The sequence below is a fragment of the Diprion similis genome, chromosome 11 (assembly GCF_021155765.1).
Source record: "Diprion similis isolate iyDipSimi1 chromosome 11, iyDipSimi1.1, whole genome shotgun sequence".
NCBI lineage: Eukaryota > Metazoa > Arthropoda > Insecta > Hymenoptera > Diprionidae > Diprion > Diprion similis.
In genome coordinates this window covers 7,292,861-7,316,074 of record NC_060115.1, presented here as the reverse complement: position 1 = coordinate 7,316,074, position 23,214 = coordinate 7,292,861, and the positions used below count along the sequence as shown (strand labels likewise).

General features: G+C 35.0%; 3 protein-coding genes across 3 annotated transcripts; 1 reads left to right on the top strand and 2 right to left on the bottom strand.

Moving 5' to 3' along the window:
- The first annotated feature begins 8 nt into the window (after window positions 1-8).
- On the top strand, window positions 9-944 carry LOC124412273 (thioredoxin-like protein 4A). Its single transcript, XM_046892017.1, has 3 exons — window positions 9-186; window positions 324-460; window positions 551-944. Exons 1-3 carry the CDS (start codon window positions 109-111, stop codon window positions 762-764), a joined length of 429 nt encoding a protein of 142 aa, XP_046747973.1. The 5' UTR covers window positions 9-108; the 3' UTR covers window positions 765-944.
- Window positions 945-1,028: 84 nt separating this feature from the next.
- LOC124412266 (phosphatidylinositol phosphatase PTPRQ) lies at window positions 1,029-13,885 on the bottom strand. The gene is made up of 24 exons (XM_046892005.1): window positions 13,416-13,885; window positions 11,062-11,384; window positions 10,646-10,933; window positions 10,283-10,564; window positions 9,751-10,029; window positions 8,946-9,224; window positions 8,457-8,717; window positions 8,040-8,372; window positions 7,600-7,917; window positions 7,171-7,509; window positions 6,792-7,082; window positions 6,502-6,708; window positions 5,568-5,673; window positions 4,217-4,443; window positions 4,013-4,089; window positions 3,788-3,922; window positions 3,590-3,712; window positions 3,311-3,459; window positions 3,088-3,223; window positions 2,871-2,937; window positions 2,667-2,765; window positions 1,980-2,084; window positions 1,834-1,896; window positions 1,029-1,738 (listed from the first exon to the last, which is right to left on the bottom strand). Exons 2-24 carry the CDS (start codon window positions 11,363-11,365, stop codon window positions 1,614-1,616), a joined length of 4,593 nt encoding a protein of 1,530 aa, XP_046747961.1. The 5' UTR covers window positions 11,366-11,384; window positions 13,416-13,885; the 3' UTR covers window positions 1,029-1,613.
- A 4,294-nt stretch (window positions 13,886-18,179) lies between these two features.
- On the bottom strand, window positions 18,180-20,741 carry LOC124412796 (60S ribosomal protein L10a). The gene is made up of 5 exons (XM_046892919.1): window positions 20,606-20,741; window positions 19,995-20,150; window positions 19,385-19,533; window positions 18,843-19,015; window positions 18,180-18,446 (listed from the first exon to the last, which is right to left on the bottom strand). The coding sequence occupies exons 1-5, from the start codon at window positions 20,608-20,610 to the stop codon at window positions 18,276-18,278; spliced, it is 654 nt and encodes a 217-aa protein (XP_046748875.1). The 5' UTR covers window positions 20,611-20,741; the 3' UTR covers window positions 18,180-18,275.
- Window positions 20,742-23,214: the final 2,473 nt, after the last annotated feature.

Sequence of the window (23,214 nt, the reverse complement as noted above, 5' to 3'; positions counted from 1 at the left end):
CTGTTTTGTAATTTGACGTTTCCGCGTACGTGTAAATATTTATTTTCCCCAATTTTGCGGAAGTCGGAATTTAGTTAATTACAGGAGCAAGTCAAACATCTTATAAAAATGTCGTATATGCTGGGTCACCTTCACAATGGATGGCAAGTGGATCAGGCAATTTTATCAGAAGAGGATCGAGTGGTCGTAAGTTCAGGCCATTGTAACCTAAAAATTAAGTCGTACAAAATGCACAAAATCGAATAATATTAATTACATGTAAGGAATTTTAGTTACACACTTTTTCCATTTAATAAGAATTGTCCTGCATCGATTTATTTCAGGTGATTAGATTTGGCCACGATTGGGATCCGATGTGTATGAAAATGGATGAAGTCCTCTATAATATTGCGGAAAAAGTAAAAAACTTTGCAGTCATTTATCTGGTCGATATAACAGAGGTCCCAGATTTTAATAAAATGTAAGTACAACAGTCTGCTGCTATTTTATATGTTCTTCAATACTTCTTAGAGCTTCAGAATAATAACTATGGAATTTCTTTGAACTGTAGGTATGAGTTGTACGATCCATGCACAGTCATGTTTTTCTTCAGAAACAAGCATATAATGATTGATTTAGGCACCGGAAACAATAACAAAATCAATTGGACTTTAGAAGACAAACAGGAGATGATTGATATCATTGAAACGGTTTATCGTGGCGCTAGAAAAGGCAGAGGTTTGGTTGTTTCGCCAAAAGATTATTCAACAAAGTATCGTTATTAATTACATCGTACAGCCAAAAGATTTGAATATATGTTTCGAATATATGATGTTGTTTTACATTAAAACATAAATTAATCATCATTAGTTGTATACAGTTTAGGTATTAATTAATTGTTACAAAATGATGATCAATTTGTACCGTCACATGTAAATAAACCGAAATTTTGTTATTTAAACTTATTTCTGGTTCTGTATTTGTACTATTTTTATACCAATTTAACGAAACTTAGCCAATAACTGATAAAAATAGTTCAGAACCTATTAAAGTCTTTTGTAATTATTTAATAAAAATATTAAACATCAGTTCAAAATATAGATTATCTTAACGTTACACTATGTACAATATATTGATGCAATACATTTTCCACATCTTATCTACAAAGGCCACTGTTATTTTAATTATCTTATTTAGTACGTACAATAACGGAATATAAAATTGTCAAAATTTTCATCTTTGGTAAATTATTTGTGTATTATCTCACTTAAATGATGGCATATCCTCAGTTGTGACGACATAACAAAAAGTAACCAAATTGACCAATAAATAATAAAAATAACCATCGAAGCAAAGAAACGAGCCATAGCAACTAATGTTCCTACGTCTAGTTAGTTGTTTCAATTATGAGTATAAGTACAGTTAGAAACAAGATGGCAGTAAGAATTTCGTTACTCATGAATTCAAATAATAAATACTCACGAATGCAATTTGTAATGTGAAACGCCATGTACTGAATTTGTACAACATTCAGCTTTGACGATGAGTACCGGAAAATACAATACTGAATTAATACTTAAATCCAACTTGTAAGTAACCCCTACGTTTATCGCAATACACAGATCTCAAAAAGACTAGTCCAATCTCAGACCTAAAGGTCTTGCAAACTCTAGCAGTACGTTCCTGTCCATACTGCCTCTGCTTGATATGGTATCTGGCGCTGGCTCAAAGACGGGATACTCATGGCTTCCATATCTGACTACGAAGAAGATTTGTCAACACTATTTTATCAAACTTATCCTAATACCAATTTTTTCCTTAGCTTAGGAATATTATTGAATTATAGATGCATACCTATCTCCACAGATGGTGAGACTTGAGTATTGATTGCGCTAGTTGATTTGGAATACCTCAACCCTGGAAGTTGATTCAGAACGTATGTCAAAAGATACTTCATACATCTTTTTATATAAAATACTATATAAGAAATACTATATTACCAGTGCTTAGAGTGCTTAGCTGAGTACTGTAAATTGGTCGTTGAACTGCAAACTCATAAATTTGCTCCATAGAATCCATGGACGAGGATGGACTGATTTTTTTTACTGTAAACACGAAGAATTTGTCAATCAGATTAATTACCTGTTATTCAATTAGAAATAAACTATTCTACTAAAGTCAGCTATAATAAATGGAAAACAAAAATTAATGGAACACGGAAGCGTTTAATGATAATCTTTCGAACTGTGAATGATACTACAACGTTTTAAAACTCCAAAACTGAAAAGATGTGAGGTTCGCATAAACTACATAGCAATGCTGCTCTACAGGCATTTTAAGGTTGTCTAATTCACTTTGCAAATACAAAACCATTGAAACATTAAGACCATATAAACATTGGTATGTCCCAGCTGATTCAACTGGTGCTACATAAAACTGAACCAAGATTAAAAAATCCACAAATAAAATTCTATAAGCTTTATAAAAACAAATTATAGTGAAAGCCGAATTTGAAAGCATGTTCAGATGTCTATCATGGGTATACCTCAGCAGCTTTAAATTGTTGATTACTTTCAGTTCGAAGAAGTATATCCGATACTATTCTCATCGTGTATATTAAATATAAAATATAAATTATTATGCCTAGCAAGGTTTATGGATGTTTGTGCGAGGTGACATCTACATACAAGTTTCGATGCTGTTGACAAGATTCGTATTTGAGTCTGTAATTGGTCTTTTTTTCTTTGTGAGGTTCTCATATATCGGTTCAATAGGTGGCGGCTTAGCTGAAAGATAGGCAGAAGCATGAAAATTGTAACATACATACTAATTCAAACTAGTGGTATTTGAATACACACGGACAATCACAATTCGTTTTCTCTTTTACTCACCGAGCCTTGCTGGGTACGGATTATTTAAAGTTTGCCTGGTGCAATTGTAGATATAAGCGTATTGACTCTACGAAAAAAATTACGGCATGATTATTTACATGATTTTTTCTCCAGTTTCCTTGCAATCCACGATCAAGTTTTCTATTTCAAGCAATCTATTTCAACAATTATTGAAGGTTCTAAGCTGCTAGTCTGCAACTAAATCTCTGTATCTCACCTCTGTTTGAACCATGTTTATCCTATCTTTTCGCAAATTGAACACTGTTCCGAATACGTCAAGCTTCTTGTTATCCCTTATTTGCTGTAACAGTATGTCTATAGCCATTAAGGTTCCGGTTCTACCCACTCCAGCACTGAAAGAACCGTAACTTTCGTACACATGTCGGATAAAAATTAAGATATAATTGTTACTTAAGTAATAGAATATGTGGTAGGCATACCTGCAGTGAATCACAGCTACGCTTTTGCTTTCATTAATATGTCTTCGAACTATCTGACAAAACTGAACCATCGAATGAACATCATCTGGGATACCGTGATCCGACCATTCTTTAAAATGCAAATGCATCAGCGTTCTCCTATCATTTCCCTATAATCAGATAAATCAAGCTTCATAAAATTTTCAATTATCAGGAAACTTGTTACACACTACTAAACATATCCAACCTTCAGAATAATATTTAATAAATAGGTAGATGTAGAAGTACAATTCTACACACCTTTTGCAAAACAATGTTCCGTTGCGTGTAAAAAACGAAATCAAGTTGCGTGCTACACCTTATAGTTATATCTTCATATTCAAAGTGTTCCCTCATATTTGGATAGTACTGATGACATTTTTCCTGAAATAGAAAACCATACATTTCAAATACATCGTTCTGTTAGTAGATTAAATAGTATTCCATCATTTAACTTACTTTGCCTTTTTCCACTAGTTGTGTTACCATAACTATAACTTTCACGTTATATTGGAATATCATTCTCCAGAAATCATAAGTTGTTTCTTCCTTAGGACCTTGGCTGGCAATGTATTCTACAGCTCCACTATACCCCTGAAATATTGTATTTCAGATTGCAATTATAACAGTATATGTATCAAAAAGATGATAATTTATATCCGTGTCCGATTCATTTCAACTAACATGTACGAACGATGCATTTATGTAGTCTGTGTTTGGGTCATTGTCAACAATCTCCAACTTGACTCTTGAAAAATCGTCTGAAATTCACAATACGTCCAGTAAGTGTTACACTTGAAAAATCAATGTATTATTATCATCGGAATATATAATTCATAACTGCGATTGGTTTTAGTTTTTCCACATTACGCATATATTGAAACTCACATGGTAAAATATCCGTGTATCGATTTTTTTTCCTATTAGCTTGCAAGCTTGCAACATTTGTTGACATTTGTAAGTCAACACTTAGAGTCTGTAGTAGTTGAAATTCGTTACTTAATTTTCCTGGATTTACACTCAGATCTTGACAGTGAATTTCAAATTTCTTTCTTGAAAATGGGTCAGGCACAGGAGATGTTTGTCCAATGGGATTCAAGGGATTTCTTATTATTCTGAAAGATAAGAATCAAAGTGTAGAGTAATGCATAAATCGAAATTAGACATTCGTATAATTATTTCATAGGTCAATGCTTCCTTATTCATCATCTTGAACACAAAATGTAAAGCAACCATAATATAAGTGGTACCTTGAAACAATTTCAGATTTAAATTATACGGCTAAAAAATAACCCTGCGGTGTAGTTTGTGCACAAAAGCAACAATCTGACAGATATAATTAATATATTGTCGTGTCGGTGAAATGAGCTTAAATTAATTCATTCCAAAATTTCATATAGAGATGATCTGGGGTTGCGTTAAAAAATTCAAGCTGCAAGTCATTTGTGCTATTCAAGTCTTGTGCTTGGTTTTTGTTTTCAACACATATTTCACCTTCGGCGAACATATTTCAAAATATCCATGATTGTGAACAATTGTTTTGGTTCAGTTCAAAACTTTATAGTTTGAGTATCTCACCAAGGGTGAATCTTTATAATTAAAATCATGTTGCTATTGTATATTCTTTACTCAGTATGGTCACAGATTTATGAAATTGAACGACCTTGCTGAATTCAACTTACAAAGCATATGACTGAGAGTCACAGAAGTAATATTGATTAATTTCTGAGAATATATACCTGGAGTTTGATATACATACATTCATACAGGTATACATGTTGCTTGTATACTGGTGTAAGAATAAGATAAAACTTTAAATTCAAGTTATAGTAATGTATATCTAATATCTTGATCGCAAGGCTACCAAGTACCAGAGTACTTAAAAACTGAGGAATTTTATCAGTATGTTTGAATAACAACTGGTAAAAACCCTGGTAAAACAAAATGTTGATGTAAAACTATTGCAAAGCACTATGAAAATTAGTTGTTAGCGGACTACTATTTTATGTAAAATTTAAGAAAATGTATAACCACGTAAACTGGCATGTTAATAATACTTCTAATATTTTGAGTACCTTTGCAATTAAACGTAATACGATCATATCATGCAGAATTTGACATGAAGTACTAATCCACTAGCAACTAATTTTGAATAGCACTTTTGAGCAGTTTTAGATAGAAATTTTTCCACAAGGAAAAGATACACTAGAAAGGAACAATTACCAAATAGATTACTTACGCTTGCAAACCGCCTTTCCGAATAAGAAGCATCATTGTGACTATTATTCCAAGAAACAATAGCCCAAACACCACCCCAATCACCAAGCCTAAGTTAAATTCAGCTTCTAAAGTTATAAAAGAAAAACAAATAACAAGAGGAATTAGTTAAGTGATAAGTTTTACTAAGAGCAAATATATTGCACCAAATTTTAAGAAGCTTTCATCTAGATATTTGAATGTTAACGTTACTAATATCAGTTTTGTTAGTATGCATAATTCAACCATAAGCATATATTGAAACTGGGTACTGTTTTTTGAATCCAAAGCTCAACAGCGCTACTACTCGATATTTGTTTATCATGTACAATAAGGTATTTCACATTTAAAATCTTTTTATCATAGACATTACAGAACATTACAGAGAAATACTGCTATAAAAGGCAAGATTTTTTTATTTTCATTTTATAATATTATTTCTTTTATATTTTACTAAGAAATGCATTATGGCACTTTTTGCGATCCTTCTGTATCAGCAGTTCCCTATAATGCGTTTTAGATAACCTTTTTGGGCATTGCATTTTTCTGTAGAATATAAAAGAGATAATACATGTTTAAGGGGTGCTAATATCAATTTTTCACTTTTCGAAAAATTGTTTTTGTACACCCTAGTACTGGTAATATTATAATTAGTCTTTCTGAGGCTTGTTTTTTGAGTAGAAGCAAGCACTTTTTGCATACGCTTGCAATGAAAGAATCGAATAATTTTTAAATGTGAAACATTCTAATGTACAATAATGAGCAGCTATCAATTTGACCTCAAGTTTGACGTTCCTGAAATCAAGATGATACACCCTTTATCCTAATTTTAAACCCCTCTACACTGATATGGTATTGTACACTGTCCGCAAAGTTATAAAAATAGCTATTAGCTTTAAGTATAACAACTGTGTTACTTGTTATGACGATGATGGTTTCAGAATCTTGATATCCTCCATTGGTAAATGCACGCATACGAACTTCATACTGTAAATCGGGTTGAAGTGGTCCATTGCAGTATGACGCCTCACGATTTGAGTCAGATGTTAATTTGGCACATGTAAGGTTTCCACCAAGCATAAATTTGACTGCTTTAATTTTCCCAGAATCCACAATATTCTCAGCTGATGAATAAAATCAAATTAATGAGTATAATCACGTGAAAAAATTTGAGCATAAATTAGCTAAGCTCTGTAAAAGCACTTACTTGAAGCAGGGTGCCATTTGACTGGGGTCGCTTGATAACTAACGACAGGATTGTAGGGCATAGCTTCTTGCCACAGAGTTGCATTTGGCCACTTACCACTACCTACGTCCAATCTGTGACTAACTTGAGTACTTTGCCCAAGCTCTGATACCATTATGGCATAATACTGAATTTCCCCGTTTGTGTTTTCGAATAAAGGCAATAATACCCAGGCGGTATGCAAACCTCTCTGCGCTTTGTATGGGTCAATTTCTATTTGTGTCATGTACCAATTACTTGGCAAAGGCGGAACTGACATGAAAATAGATTCACAGTTATAATGGAAACAGAAATAATTCAATATAAACGTATGAAATGCATATAATTTTAGAAAACTTACTCCCAGCAGGATAAATCACACTGTAGTTAGTCGAAAGTCCATATTCAGAAACTCCCTTGACTTTGGTGGAGATTTGGAAAATATAACTGTACTCCGCTCGTAGCTGCCCAAAATTCATTTCAAACCTTACGTCTGTGTTGACGATTTCCGAAACATTGTAGGTACGGTTAAATTTGTGGTCTTCGTATCCATCTCTTATTCCGCTCACATATACATCAAAGAATTCTATTTCACCGTTTAATGAGCAAGGTAGTTGCCAGCTAAGAAATGTATCTAATACATTAACGTTGCTCGCATTGGTTGTATTTGAATATTCAACATTGGTAACAGCACCAGGAACTGAAAAAGTTGATCAATTTATCATTATTCCAAAAACGAAGAATTACATAGCTGACAAACATGATACTAATAATCGCATCGCTCACTTACCTCCTGCAAGAGTTTGAAAACTGACATAATCGCTGTAATTCCCCCAACCAGCGTTAGTCCTTGCTCTGATACTTGCAGTGTAGTTTGAATAAGATACAGCATCTAAGTAAGTGTATGCAAGAGTCGAGCCATTAATATTTGGAATAGTTTCTGATGAGTCATTATAAACACAGAAACTAGGCTGAGGAAATAGTCGCTGCAATCCCAAAATTATTTCATGTTGAATCAAATTTCCTGGAAGATACGTAGGATTTTCCCAAACCAAATTAAATGTAGAACTTGTCAAATTAAGTGCTGTTAAAGAAGGTGCAGATGGAACTGGAAAAAGAAAAGTGCTTATTGGCATGGAGTATGAGTAAAAGCTGATAGTTGCAACAAGAGTAAGTGCATTTTGATCGTTGCAAGATTGTAAAAACATAAATATGGGTGACGATGTTTACCATCTTCAGATGTGATCACAGTTATATTCTCCCCATTTATGCTCTTCCCAGCAGAGTTTACAGTTACTGCATAGCATTCATAGGATGTGAATGGACTGAGATTATCGAGTGTCACATTAATTGTGACATTGGTTCCAGAACTGAAAGTCGAAATGTCATCTATGGAATATCCGTTGACCAACTCGTAGCCACGCCCTTCAGTTATTGTATAATTACAATAAGTTAGAACGGAAGTAAGATCGCATTCGTTGTTTTCCCTGTCAATGTGCCAGCCGACTGAAATGGTGCTTTTAGTCACCCACGGTTCAATATCTTGCACTGGTGGGTCATCAACTGAAAAAGAATTTGAACTTGAAGTTACCAATCATTTTCATCAATTACCAACTTAAGTACAGTTTTCGTTTTGGTCCAACTCACCGCTTTGCTCAGTAGTGCCTTGAATAATACCAGTCTCTCCCTCACCACTCGTCCAAACAGGGGTGATTTGAATGATGTATGATTTGCAGGCGATTAAATCAGATAATGTGATATTCGTGTCTGTAATTGAATATTCGGTCCCATTCAATACCATTACTTGATAACTGTTTACACATGTGGGTGCGGTTGATGGTGGTTCCCAAGAAACGAACAAGGAATATTGGCCAGACGTTACTGCCATCGATGTTGGTTCTCCAGGAGCTATAGCAAAAGACAAGAATAATGTGAAATTGATGCAAACTTGGTGTGGGTAATAAAAAAATGCTAACGAATTTTTATTACATCGCACTACGAATTACTGAAGTAAAGAATTCAAGTTCTCTGTACGAGCATCATTCTTTTCCTTGATCAACTTTCAATACGGAGTAAAGAAATGTATTACTGAAATATTGTCTTACTATTATATACAAGTATATAAATTATACCTACTGACATATGAGGTTGTAGCAGTTGTATTGGCTGTATCAGATGAACCAACAACTCCGATGGCGTTCACGGTAAATGTGTAGGCCAGACATGGATCGAGACTGGTAGCATTATAGAATACATCACGGGTACTGCTTTCAGTACAATTGCTATCGGAACAAATACTGATACTGTAATTCAGAATACAAGTTGGATTTAAACTGGGTTCGGACCAAGTTAAGTACACCGAGTACCCAGTTATATTCTGGGATGGTGCAGCCAGGTCACTCACACTGCCTGGAGCTGTGAATCAAAATAAAAATACCTACGTGAAGTTCAAGACTAGAAGTTCAAATATTTCTGAGGTTCAGTCTAAAATTGTTATGATTATTTGGTGGTAATTATCAAGATATAAATCATGCATACCGAGATACAAGGTTTCTGCAGTTGCCGTCTCTGGTTCAGATGAATAATAAGACCCAACTGCACTGACGTTAAATGTATAACTCTGACATGGACTAAGACTAGTTACATTATAAAATAAACTCGTAGTAACATTTTCTGTACAATCACTCTCGTAACAGGTGTCAATTTTGTAATGTGAAATACAAGTTGGATTTGAAGATGGTTCTAGCCACGTTAAATATACAGATGACTCTGTTACATTCTGGATTAGTGCAGTCAGATTCCTCACTGCGCCTGGGGCTGTGAATTAAAATAAAATATATAAAAGTGAAGACTAGAATTTGCAAAATTATCTTTAATAACCAATCCAAAATTTTTATAATTATTTGTTGTTGAATGTCAAGATTTCATAAATCATTTGTACCGAGATACAAGGTTTCTGCAGTTTCTGTCACCGATTCAGATGAATAGTTAGATCCGACTGCACTGACATTAAACGTGTAATTCCGGCATGGGCTGAGACTAGTTGCGTTGTAGAATAAACTCGTAGTCCTGTCTTCTGTACAATTGTTCTCATAACATGTATCAACATTGTAGTATAAAACACAAGTTGGATTTAATGATGGTTCTGACCACGTTAAATATACCGAGGACTCTGGTGTATTCTGCGATAGTGCAATCAAATTCCTCACCACACCTGGAGCTGTAAATCGAAATAAAAATTGGTCGAATCAAACAGTAGGATTACTAACTGCCTCGGATACTGTAAATACACATAATGGTAAAAGCTTGTCATACATCAAAGAGTTCAGGAATTTTTTGATTAATTCATATTACCAACCGTCTCTTCATTTGGTAACAGTATGTTTATAAGATTTTTCTGAAAAACTGATGGTAAAGTAATGGAGAAATTACTAATCGTGAATCTGTAATTAATAGTCTGTACTTCAACTTACTGGAAGCTGATGTTTCGCCGCTAATATTAGAAGCAGTTCCATAGTTATTGTTTGTACTGATAGGAGTTACTTGTACGGTATACACTGTGCAAGCTGATAAGTTGCTAAACGTATAGAACGTTACTTCATTTGAGACATTTGCTGAATTTTCGACAACATCACCCTCTGCTAATACATTGACAAGATAATACTTCAAGCAAGCCACATTGTCCGGAGAATCCCATGTAACATTAAGCCCATACTCAAGAGGTTCGACATCCAAGTTATTCACCTGTGGTATTTCTGTAATAATTAACATTTAAAAGAATTTAATAAACACGACTCTCTCACTCCATATTTAATACCCATTAATTACGCACTTACGCGATTCGGTGGTGTTGCCTGTAACAGTTATTGCGGCACTGTCATTTTCATTTTGTCCAACTACCACCACGCTGATTATGTATGATGTACACGATGTTAGATTTGATATGACGTACTCTGATGCAGATGAATATACAGTAGCATACTCAACATCTTCATCACTTTCTGAGTACCATGTTATGTTATAGAGTTGTATACATTCTTCGCTGGATACTACAGGTGACCAACTTAAAATGAGGCTACTATAAGTGCTCGATACTGTTAAGTTTTGTACAGAGTTTGGCGTGTCTGAAATAATAAGATTGGTGAAATATTGTATAAATGGAGTCGATATTTGTAAGCCATATATTACAGTAACGTTGCTTCAGGATCTCTAATGTTATACATGGCATATATAAAATGGGATGATTATAAACCTGTACAATTGACTTCAGAGCTCGTTTGATTTGTCAAAGTTGTCGAGTTGTCGGTAGTATTGGTAATCAATCCAGTTTCCAAATTTTCAGTAGTGCTTGAATAGTCGACTGTTGTATCTAGTTCCAAGTATAAGTTCGGTGTTACCGACAAATACACGGATTCATAATCGTTCGATGAAATTGTATTGTCGGAATCTTCAGCGTCATTCTGAGTAGTCTGTGCCACAGTTTTTCCTCCATTTTCAAAAGAATATAAGAGGTAAAATGTGCAGAGGACCAATTTGATGTTTTTTCTTGGAATCATCTTCGTGCGAAGTTAAAACCTACAAAGACAACGATTGACATAAAAACACCGTTGAACTATATTAAACAATAGCTTAAACATATTCAAAACGATTCAAAAACTATATCGATGAATTAATTTTTTCTTCACACATGAAATCCCACAAGATTGATAAATAAGAAAGTTGGTAAAAATAATCCAAAGGACTGCTTATGTTATTTCCTCCTCGTCCCCCCCCCCCCCCCCCCCCCCAATGTATTGAGTTTTTTTTTATAACAGCTGTATATTCGTTGACAATTGGATGAATCCTAAAAATGCGCAATCGAAAAAAGTCGATAAATATTTGATTATGTATAAATATAGGTGTATAAATTAATTGTAAACTCCGTCCGGAAATATAATAGGAGTGCATGTGCACCACTTGTGTTGGTATTACGTGTCTTGGATGATGATACTAATTATCGTCAACTGCACTCTGACATTTATCCCGAGCATTTGCGGTGCACAAGAAATTAAAATTTAAGTGAATCTATTAACGGAATTACGACACAATTAAGATGGAAGAAACGCTGCAGAAGTTTTCGGTAAAACTTAAATAAACCGCAGTTCAGTCGAGGCAACAGGATATCCTCGGATGAATAGATTTCGATTGATTTTGATTGAACGTACGCACGGTGTTCATCAAGGTATTATTTTCCAAACAGTAGTAGCAGTTTTATCAGATAAAGGGATTAAAAGTATCATTATCCCATATGCAATGGGATATTACACCATTTCAGTCATGACTCAGCTTCCGCGCGATATTTTAGTATTTTACCCGTGGCATGTGTCGCAATACTACACACAACTAGCAATCACCTTTTTTTTCTAAAGATATATTTCCGTGTAATACAACTACGGAAATATTAGAAAAGCTCATACTCACAGCAAGTACAAGTTTTTTATATTATTTTTTTAACCCAGTACGGGAACAGAGGGTCCGATTATCTCCTCTCACAATCCACCGATCTATTGTCCCACAAAAAATTGTAATAATTAGCATAAAAAAATAAGTGAATAAAGAATTCAAGGGCAACTTATTTGATGCTTAAGCGAATCGATTGCACTATCAATCCAGAAAACATAGGCTTAGTGCTAACTCTAAATTGAAAATTATGTGAATTTAGAAGCGAAAGAATCCAAACCATAAAGGGGTACCATTTATATGGAAACAGAAATATTCAACCACGCAGCAATGGAATATACGTGGTATTATATTGTGTACAGATATAATACACAATTATGTTACGGATCGCAGTTGTCGATGCAAGAGAAAAAAAAACTTCTTCAAAAACTAATCGATTTTCTTCAAGCGTTTGACGCGAAGTGCATAATTATTTGAATCCGCGAGTAATCAATCAACTTCAATACCAATTTGTAGTATAATTCCGATTACGAGTAAGACTTTTTAATTAACATCAATTAAATCTCCAAGAACTTTGCGCCAAACAACTATAAGGTTCAAATACACAGAGCTTCAGAAATGTTGAAAGGTGTGTAGAATAAATGCAACCTCTGATTTGTATAAGTGTTAACATTTTTTTTCTCGTGATTATGAATGAATCATCGATTCAAGGCTAAAAAGAAAACTAGGAATATACTGATCCGTTATTGTTAAAAATTTATTATACAAAGTGTTAATGGCGGTGTTGATGCTCTGACCACAGGTTAATAAATCGGTAAATGTGAAAATCGAAAGTTCGTGAACATTTTCAGCGTAATCTAATCGTGATTTTAGATAGGACAGTAACAACCTCAGCAGATTATTAGTACGTTGCGTTGTCATTGTTAGTATAATCAGACGCATAGTTGTATGCATATTGTAAAATTAATAAAGCATAGCGTATTATTTACTCTTGTGAAAAATTATTGAATTATAATACAAGTTTACAAACCTGCGGTAATATTGTTTACCGAGATATAATCTCTGAACAACCGAATAAAACAGATTATATTTTACGAAGTGGAAATAAATTGCAATATTTTTAAAATGTATTATCTTGATCGCAGAATGTTAGTTATTTATACTCACATGACGTGCTTTCACTGGTTAATAGACTTGGAAAAGGACTCCATTTTTATCGAGGAAGCGGATGAAGGCGTGTTTTTAAATTTAGCCCTTTATGCCGTGTATTTCTTATGCACTCACATCACTATACTTTTAATTTAAACCGTAATTACCGTACAGGATATGACAAAGTGCAGTAGATATAAATAAACTTGTCAAATTGACTTTAATCAGCAATATTCAGTGAAAATTTTACGCGATGCTGATTTTACAAAAGACTATAGCGGTAGTACACATAGATTTATTGCAGTACATGGCTTATGCCCCGCACTATCAAAGTATTCAAGTAACTGCCACAATTCTCGAACGAAAATTCAATATCATAGATACACAAGTGCTATCAAATATAGATACAGCTCTACAGTTATCGATATGGGTCACAGGAAGACGTTCAACAGTAAAATATTCATTAAAATATTGTCACCTTTGTTCCTCGGAATGTAAGTATTAAAATAAAGCGAGTGTAATTATTGTAAAAATTTTTTTGACGGATTCTTTGGATTTTCGAATTAACAAGACGAACTGCTAAAGAATTGCAATCCGGCCATTAACGGTCATCAGATTCAAGGAATTTCTGGACTACAAAGCAACGCGCATAAATTTAACACAAGAGTAAGGTAGTTTCATTGTTCAACCAAAGCTTAATTCACATGCCCGTATCAGTGTCGTGACGTCAAAAACTTTGATTAGAAAAATGTTCAATTTATAATCAATGTTTGTACATAGAGTTCAAAAATATTTACACAAAGTTTAAGGATTTTCCAGAAATAGCATGCTAATGCGGAAATGATCATAAAATGAAAAGAAGTTTAACCACTTGTTACAAAACAAGGAAAGAATTCAAGGGGACAGTAACTCGGCGGAGATATAGAAGGAAATTATATTATAGCGAACCGTCGATTCTCGCTGGCGAATCATCACTGACAATTTTCCGCCTCTGGGACTTTGTTGTTATCGCTGATAAGGACAGTTCAACGTGTCTTATGTCGTCCGGTTAACGATCTACATATGGATGGATGCATAGAATAACATAATACAGTAACATATCCGCGCGATTACTTTTATACACGATTTCATCACTTCCGGTCAACTGTTACTTTCAACATCTATCTTCTACATTTACGTGACAATAGGATTTTCGAAAAATTGCTGCAAAAATATTTCACAAACATGGCGATCACATTGAATCACAACCACGGATATAAAGCGCGTTGAAATCGGAATTTCAAGGAAAATTCTTACACGTTATCAGCAGAGTTCCAGCTGCTTCGGTGAATCAGAGTAATCTTTTTATAAATTTGATTTCTGTATGAGAAACCGATAACGATCATATACCAGCGCGTATAATCGTCGGGTATCGAAAGAATTGGCATAACGAGAACAGAAAAAATAAAAAAAAAAAAAAAAATCACCAGAGGTGTATAAAAACATGCGCAATCGGCGGGAAATCAGTGATTTATATCAGATCCGATTACCTGCAGAAACGTTGTGCATACATAGGTATGTACAAGTTTTCTTATCGCAGTCCAAAAAATATAATATCCATAAGTGTACTGTATGTACATACATACTTTCAGATAATTTTTGCAGCGGTTCACAGGAATGTATATCCACCACCTTAACCCGCTCAAATTCCATGCTTATTATCATGCGATTAAAAAAAAAGCATTATCATATATTATACTTTGTAAGCTTCTATTTTGAATAAGTCTGTATGAAAATATGTATCTACAATGTATATCTTTATCTTTATCCCGGAATCGGTATGGCTGTGGTTTGCCAGCTGGTACATAAAGAATCCCCTTTGTTTTCAAGACTTTAAAACACTCCGATTGTAACAAACGAGTCAGAATTCTATATCGAGTAACTCATTGTTGCAACGGTGACGAAGCAGTAAAATTGTAGACAGAAAAGTTTAAATATACATACACAAGGTGGTATGCCACCTTTTAATGAGCTCGTACGTTCTAAACACGAGACGACTCGAAGCGGCAAATAGCTTTGAATAATTGTTATTGACACGCTCTCTTCAACGTTGTTGGAAAGATTGAATCAATGCTATCTACTGTGCGACGGTTGCTTGATAGCATATAAATATATATATGCACCCGTAGATTTAATTAAGGGGCTTGAGATTATCATTATTACTATTATCATTATTATTATTATTACGTTTTTTTTACTTTCATGACGTTAATGAATAATTTCCACATTCTCTCTTTTTTTCTCATAAAAACTGTATCACCGATAACGGTTATTACTCCTAGAATCTGGGTAGAAATATTTTTCAATCAACTCTTACCCCGATCGTGTGTAAATTTTCTAAGATGATAAACGATGTGGTGGTGAAGACTTGATATTGACGGACCGACTTTCTTGCAACCTGCAGTCTGCAGGTAGGCGTCTTGATATTTGTTAGATGACTGACCTCCGCGCGTGCAAAGTTAGACGCATTGCTTGTCTCTGCAGAAAGTTTTTTTTCCTCTTTCGGTAACTTTAAACCATCTGCAACGCTACTCGAAAACGCTTGAGATAGCATTTATCTGCCAATTCGATACACACGTCATTTCCTTCCAAAACCATAAAACCAACACAGACAAATTCGATATGGTATTTTATCTGAAATCACACGTAAGTACGCGCCACAAGTTAATAATTTTTTATTAAACAAACTTTCCGTGAATTTTTAAATTCAAGTATCACGTTACGGTATTACCATTCGTCTATTCCCTACCTAGCCCAAATTTAACAATTATTATTTAATCACCGTTCAGCAATCGGTTTACTCTAAACTTATTTAGGAAAGAAATTACATTAGTATATAATGATAAAACGAGTGCAGGGCTTCCAACTATAATCTTTCCTGACGTTTGTTAGGTTTTCTCGCAATAAAAAGTAAATTCCACCTGTTTCTGATTTTATTTTTGTACAATAATTTTTACTTCGATAAGCGTAATATTGACGGGATAACGTTAGCCGCGTTAACATAAACTCTCGTCGAGAAAATCACGCTTAATACTTGTATCACCCCGAGTTCTATTGGTTGAAAAATGGCAAAATATTATGACTCTAAATTAGTGACGCAACGTAGAAACCCGCATATAATTACACATTCCTTCAGTTGCTTTAATTCGGTATTTAAAACCACGAAAACATTGCCGTCAAACAATTCCCACCAGTTTGAAACAATTATTTTTTATTTTCCAGTACCTCATTCTAAATTGCGTCGAATAAATTCCCTCATTTTCAAAAAAAGTCGACACCCCGAACACGGTGGTTGGATTATCAGACTCATAATTTTAATTACCGTAAAAAAATGAGCGTAAAATAAACACAATTAAAAACACATTATTATTCACAATACATAACTAAAGAGCCACTGACGTACGATCACAGACGTAGATGATAATAGTTGGGAAAAAAAAAAAAAAAAAAAAAATCAAGACAAAATAGTGAACCAAAAACAAGCTGTCAATTCTATACATATATTTGAACCGTACTAATTGTCGGACAACTGAAAATGAGCAGTGAAATTAACGGACCGCGGTGAATCGGTAAAGCAATGTTGACGGTTCTAAGCCGGAACAGCAACTGCCCGAAGTCTGAGGAAGAGCCATGTGCTTTGACGAAGCAGGATATCGCGAGCGTCAACCCTCCCACAAAGCGTTGGGATCAAAAATAGCATCTCTATGGTGTTTCTTGGGTGAGAAGAATATGTATGTATAGGTATAGTATTATAGTATATACGGACCATACACCGGGCCCTACCGCCCTGCAGGGTCCGGTCCCACGAAAGACAGAGGCATCAGCCGCTATCCCTTCGTATCCCGTGTCTCGCGTCGGGACACCTGCTTCTTTATTTATAAAGACGCGCTCAGGACCTCGTAGAGATCTTTACTGTCGGCAAAGCTAGATCGGTTTTAGTTTAGTGGTCTAGACACTAACGTGAGTTCAAATTGTTGCTTAATTATTTTTCGAATAAAACAAGATGAAATTAGTGCTCTTCGCATGAAGAATGAATTAAATTTTAAAATACTTTGTTTCGTCTGAAAAGGAAACGTTCACAGCACCCTAAGGCGAACGGGATATGTTGTACTAGAAACGCCCGCCGACAACCAGTATCAGGTTTTATGCAAGAGGAGCGCTTCTCGTCGGTTCAAGTGCTCCTTCGCATCTGGCAACGGCATGTTGTACGTTTGTAATTATTTTTGTATCAATAGCGCACTTAAAAGTTCCGGGTTCAAGTTCCGGTTTAGAGAATTAATTACATCGCAGAGTTTTTATCCTAACTACAGCATTAAAACATATAAATTGAATCAAATCTTATAACTCGGCGAGCGTCTTTTCAAGAGAATAGAACTTATACGAGCAATTTTTGACGTTTTTAACGCAGCAATACGTATATAAGAAGCAAACTGTTACCCACGTTATTTTTTGAATTACTTTTTTTTTAATTCAATAGCAAGACGTTGTGCCATTTACTCTGTAAAGAATATGTCACATGATACAATATCATAATAACCATGAGCTACGTAAACAAGGTGTGTAACAAAACAAAGCGGCAATCATAACTTTGATGAAAATGATATGGTCGTTTAACGTAGTTTACATTTAGTAATGCGCGAATGGAAATTTTTAGATATAAGATCCTTCCAAAACTTTTCGAGTGAAGATACAAATTATTTCGAGAAAAAAAAAAACTAGAGTGGCAGGTAAACGATTACATCATTGTAGGTGGTCTATCCATCAAGCAGAGTATAATTTTTTCAATTTTCTTTATTATCATTGGATTTGGCGCAGAAGCGTTATTGCTAATTGATAAAATTAGTACAGCCTCTGTGGTGGTCCCATGGATGATTTAATGTGAAGAGAGCGGACATTCTGCCAGTGCTTCTTCAAAAGAGACACTAAGAAGTTAACAGAGAGATGGACGTTCTGAACGAGCTCGTCGGGGGTCATGCCAACGTGTCCAACGGCAACTGATAGACACAGCACCTGTAAAAAACGAGTAGGAGAATATTAATACTCAGGTTACGTTAAGAAACGTATAATACGATTCCTATATTTTTATTTGAATGTATATTCATTCAAGCGAGTAGTCATTTAAAATTTTGTAAAAATAATGACAAATCAGTGGAAAAAAAACGATAGAAATTTTCCCAACTCTTTGTAGTGTGGATTTGCAGTAGTATTAAATTACAAATGTTGTTTGTTTCGACTCTGATTGAGACTGATGGTAATATAGTACCATAGCCTCACCCAGAGAAGATAAATTTACTCTTCTTTCTATTGACAACCTCAAATGCTAAGAGATTGCCGCGTTTGAGGTGCTTTTGAGAAAGGTAAAGCGAGAATTAATTATATTTAAATTTGATAGATCAATTTCGTTACCTTCTTCATCTGGAACTTGATTGTTGCTTTGACTTCGTCAATTTTTGCGGTCATAGACTCTTGGTGAGAGAGAAGACCAGGGAATTTACCAGCCTTGTTCAAACCTGGACCCAGCAGACGAGGAATCTGCTTGATCAACGACTCACTGGCCAGAAAAGCATCGTATTTTTTGGCTGGAAAAAAAATGTTAAATAAAGTAACATCAGTTAGCCTGAATATTGTAGTAAAATATTTTGATCTAGAGCCGTTTGTTGGAGAATTTTTAATGGGTGCAGAATTTCTAAGTATAGAATATTTCGATCTGCGCACGTTAACAATTGTCTCAACACTGATTGAGGATCGAAATGATTTAGCATTGCGTCCACACCCAGTGAAGAATTTAATCTCCTTCTAGGCAACAACCTAAACAGTCACAAGTCACGACTAGCAAGGTGCTTTTATAGAAGGGTTATATTTGAATCGACAAATCTTGAATTGCATCTGAGATGAGCAATAAAAAAAGGGTTATAAAAAATGCAAACTATCATAGTTTGCCCCCATACCTAGTTTCTTGACAAGTTTTTTGTTCTTGTTCAATTTCTTAAGTGCCTCAGCATCCATAAAAGGTACATTTTGTGCCTTAGCTTCGTCACAATGTTGTTGATCTCCTAATACACACACCTGCATTTTGGGACGTGGGATGTTCTTCAATCTGCAATTACATATTACTCAGCGATAAATAACTAGTGGAATATGAGCCAGAAATGGTTTATGAAAATGTTTCAACTAGTAATTTTTATTTAAACTGCCCCAGACTTAAAGAATGCTCTCAGAAGAATAATTTTCCACATGGTTTATTCCGATAATACATGCTTATGAACATCATCGAGCACCTGAGAAAAGATCTAATTTGCAATAAAATGCCTGATACTTTAAATTTGAATCACTGATCGCAAACTACTTACCAACAAGGTCGTCAATGAGACCTCGGGTACGAAAAGTTCGGTTAAAAAACCTCCCCAGTTTTTTTAAGACCCTGGGTAAAGGTCCGCCAAGAGAAGCCTGGCTCCCTGACGTAACATGATGAAATCTTTTCGGTAACTCGAAAGACAATAATAAATTAGACTTAATTTTGAAGCCGAAAAGAATTCTCAAAGTCAGGTAAGAACATACTTTACGGTGCCTGAGAAACGCTTGTCCTTTTGGGGGTCATAATTCTTCAGACCAATTTGAATCTCGACGGTTTCCAAAAACTTCCTCTTCTTGTCCTGAGAGTTCTGTATAACAGAATTCACGCACTCGTAGAGCGTGTCACGTGACACTTTGGACCTAAAGCAAATAAAAAGTATTGTCATTAAGAAATTATATTAGCACATAACTTTTGAACATCTCATTAGTTCTTTGCTTGGAATGCGATGCGACAAGACGATGCGGAAAAAGTAAAAAAATTTCCACTCTTGTGAAATTAGTAACACTAGTAAAAGGACTACATATTGTAAATAACATGAACTATATGCGTAATTCAACATTTAGACAATAATTAGGAAATGATTTCGTATTGTGGAATGCACGTAACAGGAAATCTGAAATTCAATATTGCGTTATCGGACAGCGCGACAAAAAATGGACGACCACATGGAATGTAAGTTTGTTGCACCAAGGAATAACGAATGCGTAAAAATAACATGTTAAAATCATTGTTTGAACTTGGAGATCAATTGTTATGAGTTCATTAGTCCAGTAATTTCAAGGATTGAATAGATATCAATGGATATTATACTAACGTCATGATGAACCCGACGAGACGGCCACTCAGACGACTAACCTCCTCGAAGACTTTTACCGGAAAGGCGTGTGGCGAGGAGATGCAATCGTTTTGGGGTATTTAGTTCAGAATGTCGCCACTGCGGCGCTGTTACTTGAAAACTCGTGGTAGGGTGAATTCAGGCAACGCGAATTGTGCCGATATTATGTCGGTAAAGAAGATTGGGAAATAAAGGATATTCTATCATTCAAATGACGTAAAATTTGATATGGAATTATTTCATTATACAACCAACAATTGTTACCCAGACATTTCACTGGCTATTTTTTTTTTTTTAATTTTTTTTTTTTTTTTTGAGAGAGTAAACAGGCAATGTAGCTAACAATTATAGACCGAACTTTGTGGAAGGGAAAATTTATTGAGATATCAAATTTTGTATGAAATGTAAAGAATATTACAATATATATTAAATTTTATACTTATAAGTAAGATGTATTGATATTGTTACTGTTTAGTTAAGTCTATAATTTCTATTACTTCTTAATAGCTTCACTGGAAGAAGTTTCATCTAAACTGACCGTTACGCGAATAGTACATTTTGAATCTTTTTGCTCTGAATCAGTCTTATTCAATTGTCCTAAAATTTTATTACATTCTTGACCTATTACAGACTTCGTTTTTACGGAATTCCGTCTACTGCTTACAGACTGCGATTTCTTTTTCATTTTCGAATTACACTTACTGTCTTCTTTGTACTGATATAATTGATGAATATTTTGTAAGTCAACTGTGTCGCTAGCATTTGAATGGTTGAAATCAGATTTTTTTGCTGACTCAATCAATTTTTTACTCCCAGAGTTCCATTTGCGTTTTTTACCGTTCGCATCATTTTTTGTTTCTTTGCAGGAATATTCCTCTCCAGTTCTGCTTGCTACGTAATCTGTGGAGTTCACTTCCTCCTCTGAATCAAATTTACCAAAAGTATTTAGTAAAAATGGGGTATTCTGCTCTGTTGTAATTGAATATGCAAAATGATCTTTGCCCGAATGTGGCTCTAACAACTTAGTAAGTATTTCGTCTGCTGGTAGAGACTGGACCCTGCTCGAATGTGTCGAGACATTTATCTTTGATATCACTTTACCACGATTTTCTGTACTGCAGCAAGCCTGGTCATCAGAGTGTGCTTGACTATTGTCTGTTTCAATGGATATATGAGAGGGAACTTGTTTATTGATAGACAACTGCTTCAACCGTGGTATCCCACCCAATTTTTTCAGCCGAAACGGAGACGGCCTAGTAGAGCCTTTTTGAACTCGCTGGCTTTTTGATGACATGTTCGACAAAGATTCACAAAACGATTCTCTGCTTGTAGATGGGGAAAAGCAAGTTTTAGATGGAATTGACTTGGGGTGATCTTTAGTTCGATGCTTAAAAAGACTCTGTTTAATCCCCAATTGCGGTCTTACTTTAGGTCTTTTCAATGTAAATGGGGATGTCGGAATGATGTGTTCTTGACTCAGCTGGACTACTGGTGAAATAGATTCCATTTCTGTACCTTGACAGCACATTTTTTCTGCACTTGGGTATTCTGATGTATCCAAATCGCAGGAAGATATCAAAGATGTTGTATCTTTACATTTAGAAGGAGTCGGAGCAGCAGTAATTGCATTATAATCACTTTTACTTCCTGATTGGGATACTATTCTGTATTTAATGGTTCGACTGGCTTTAATAGGCTTCTTGAGTGTTGAACTCATAAAAACAGGTCTTACAGTTTCTCTGTCAACAGAAGGATTGGAAGTTGTCGAATTGACATAGTACGGTCCTGACGCAATAGATTTTTCATGCTTGAATATCGGTGATACAGAACCAGTCATAAACATCCTCTGCACTGGAGGTACAAGTAGAGTCGGATCAGGCTGGATGTGACAATGTGTCGGACTACAAGACACATCAACTTTAGATCGTTCCGTGGATGTATTGGGTGAAACAGATTGTAACAGAATTTTCGGTATAATCATCGACTTCGTAGATGGCTTGTGTATCTTGCGTTTCCACATTCGATAGTCTGCCTCATGTAAAGGAGTCCATAAGTAACTTCTTTTGGTTCTGAATACAGGATTTCTTGACTTACTTTTTGTCACTGAAATATTCGATCGGTCAAGAGCTACAGTAATGTGTTTAGGCTCGGTCGATCGAACTGTGTGCGAGGATGTCTTCTGACTAGTACCTAACTTGAGAGGGGAACAACTGTTGTGTACTTTATCAATAACCGTGTTTCTGCTAAAAGTTTCTTCTACTTGGTTATTTGCTATGAGTGAAATGTCACGTGAAGTATTGCAACACAAAGTATCTGTTGAAGTTTCGGTCTTGAATTGGTCTGAAGCAATTTTGTCGTAGTCGGTAGAAGACAATGCACTCGCACAGCACGTCAGCTCGTTCATAGTTTTATTGTCTTCAGTCTGCATTTTACAGGTGTGGGTAATCTGCTTTGCAGGTTCATAATTTTTTAAAGTAGTGCTAAGCGCTTTGCTTCTAGTAGCTTGCTTCCGTTTCATTGCCTCATTCATAGCAGATAATTGCATTTCTAAGCTACAGGTGTGCTCCTTTAATTCAGTTAACATTCGT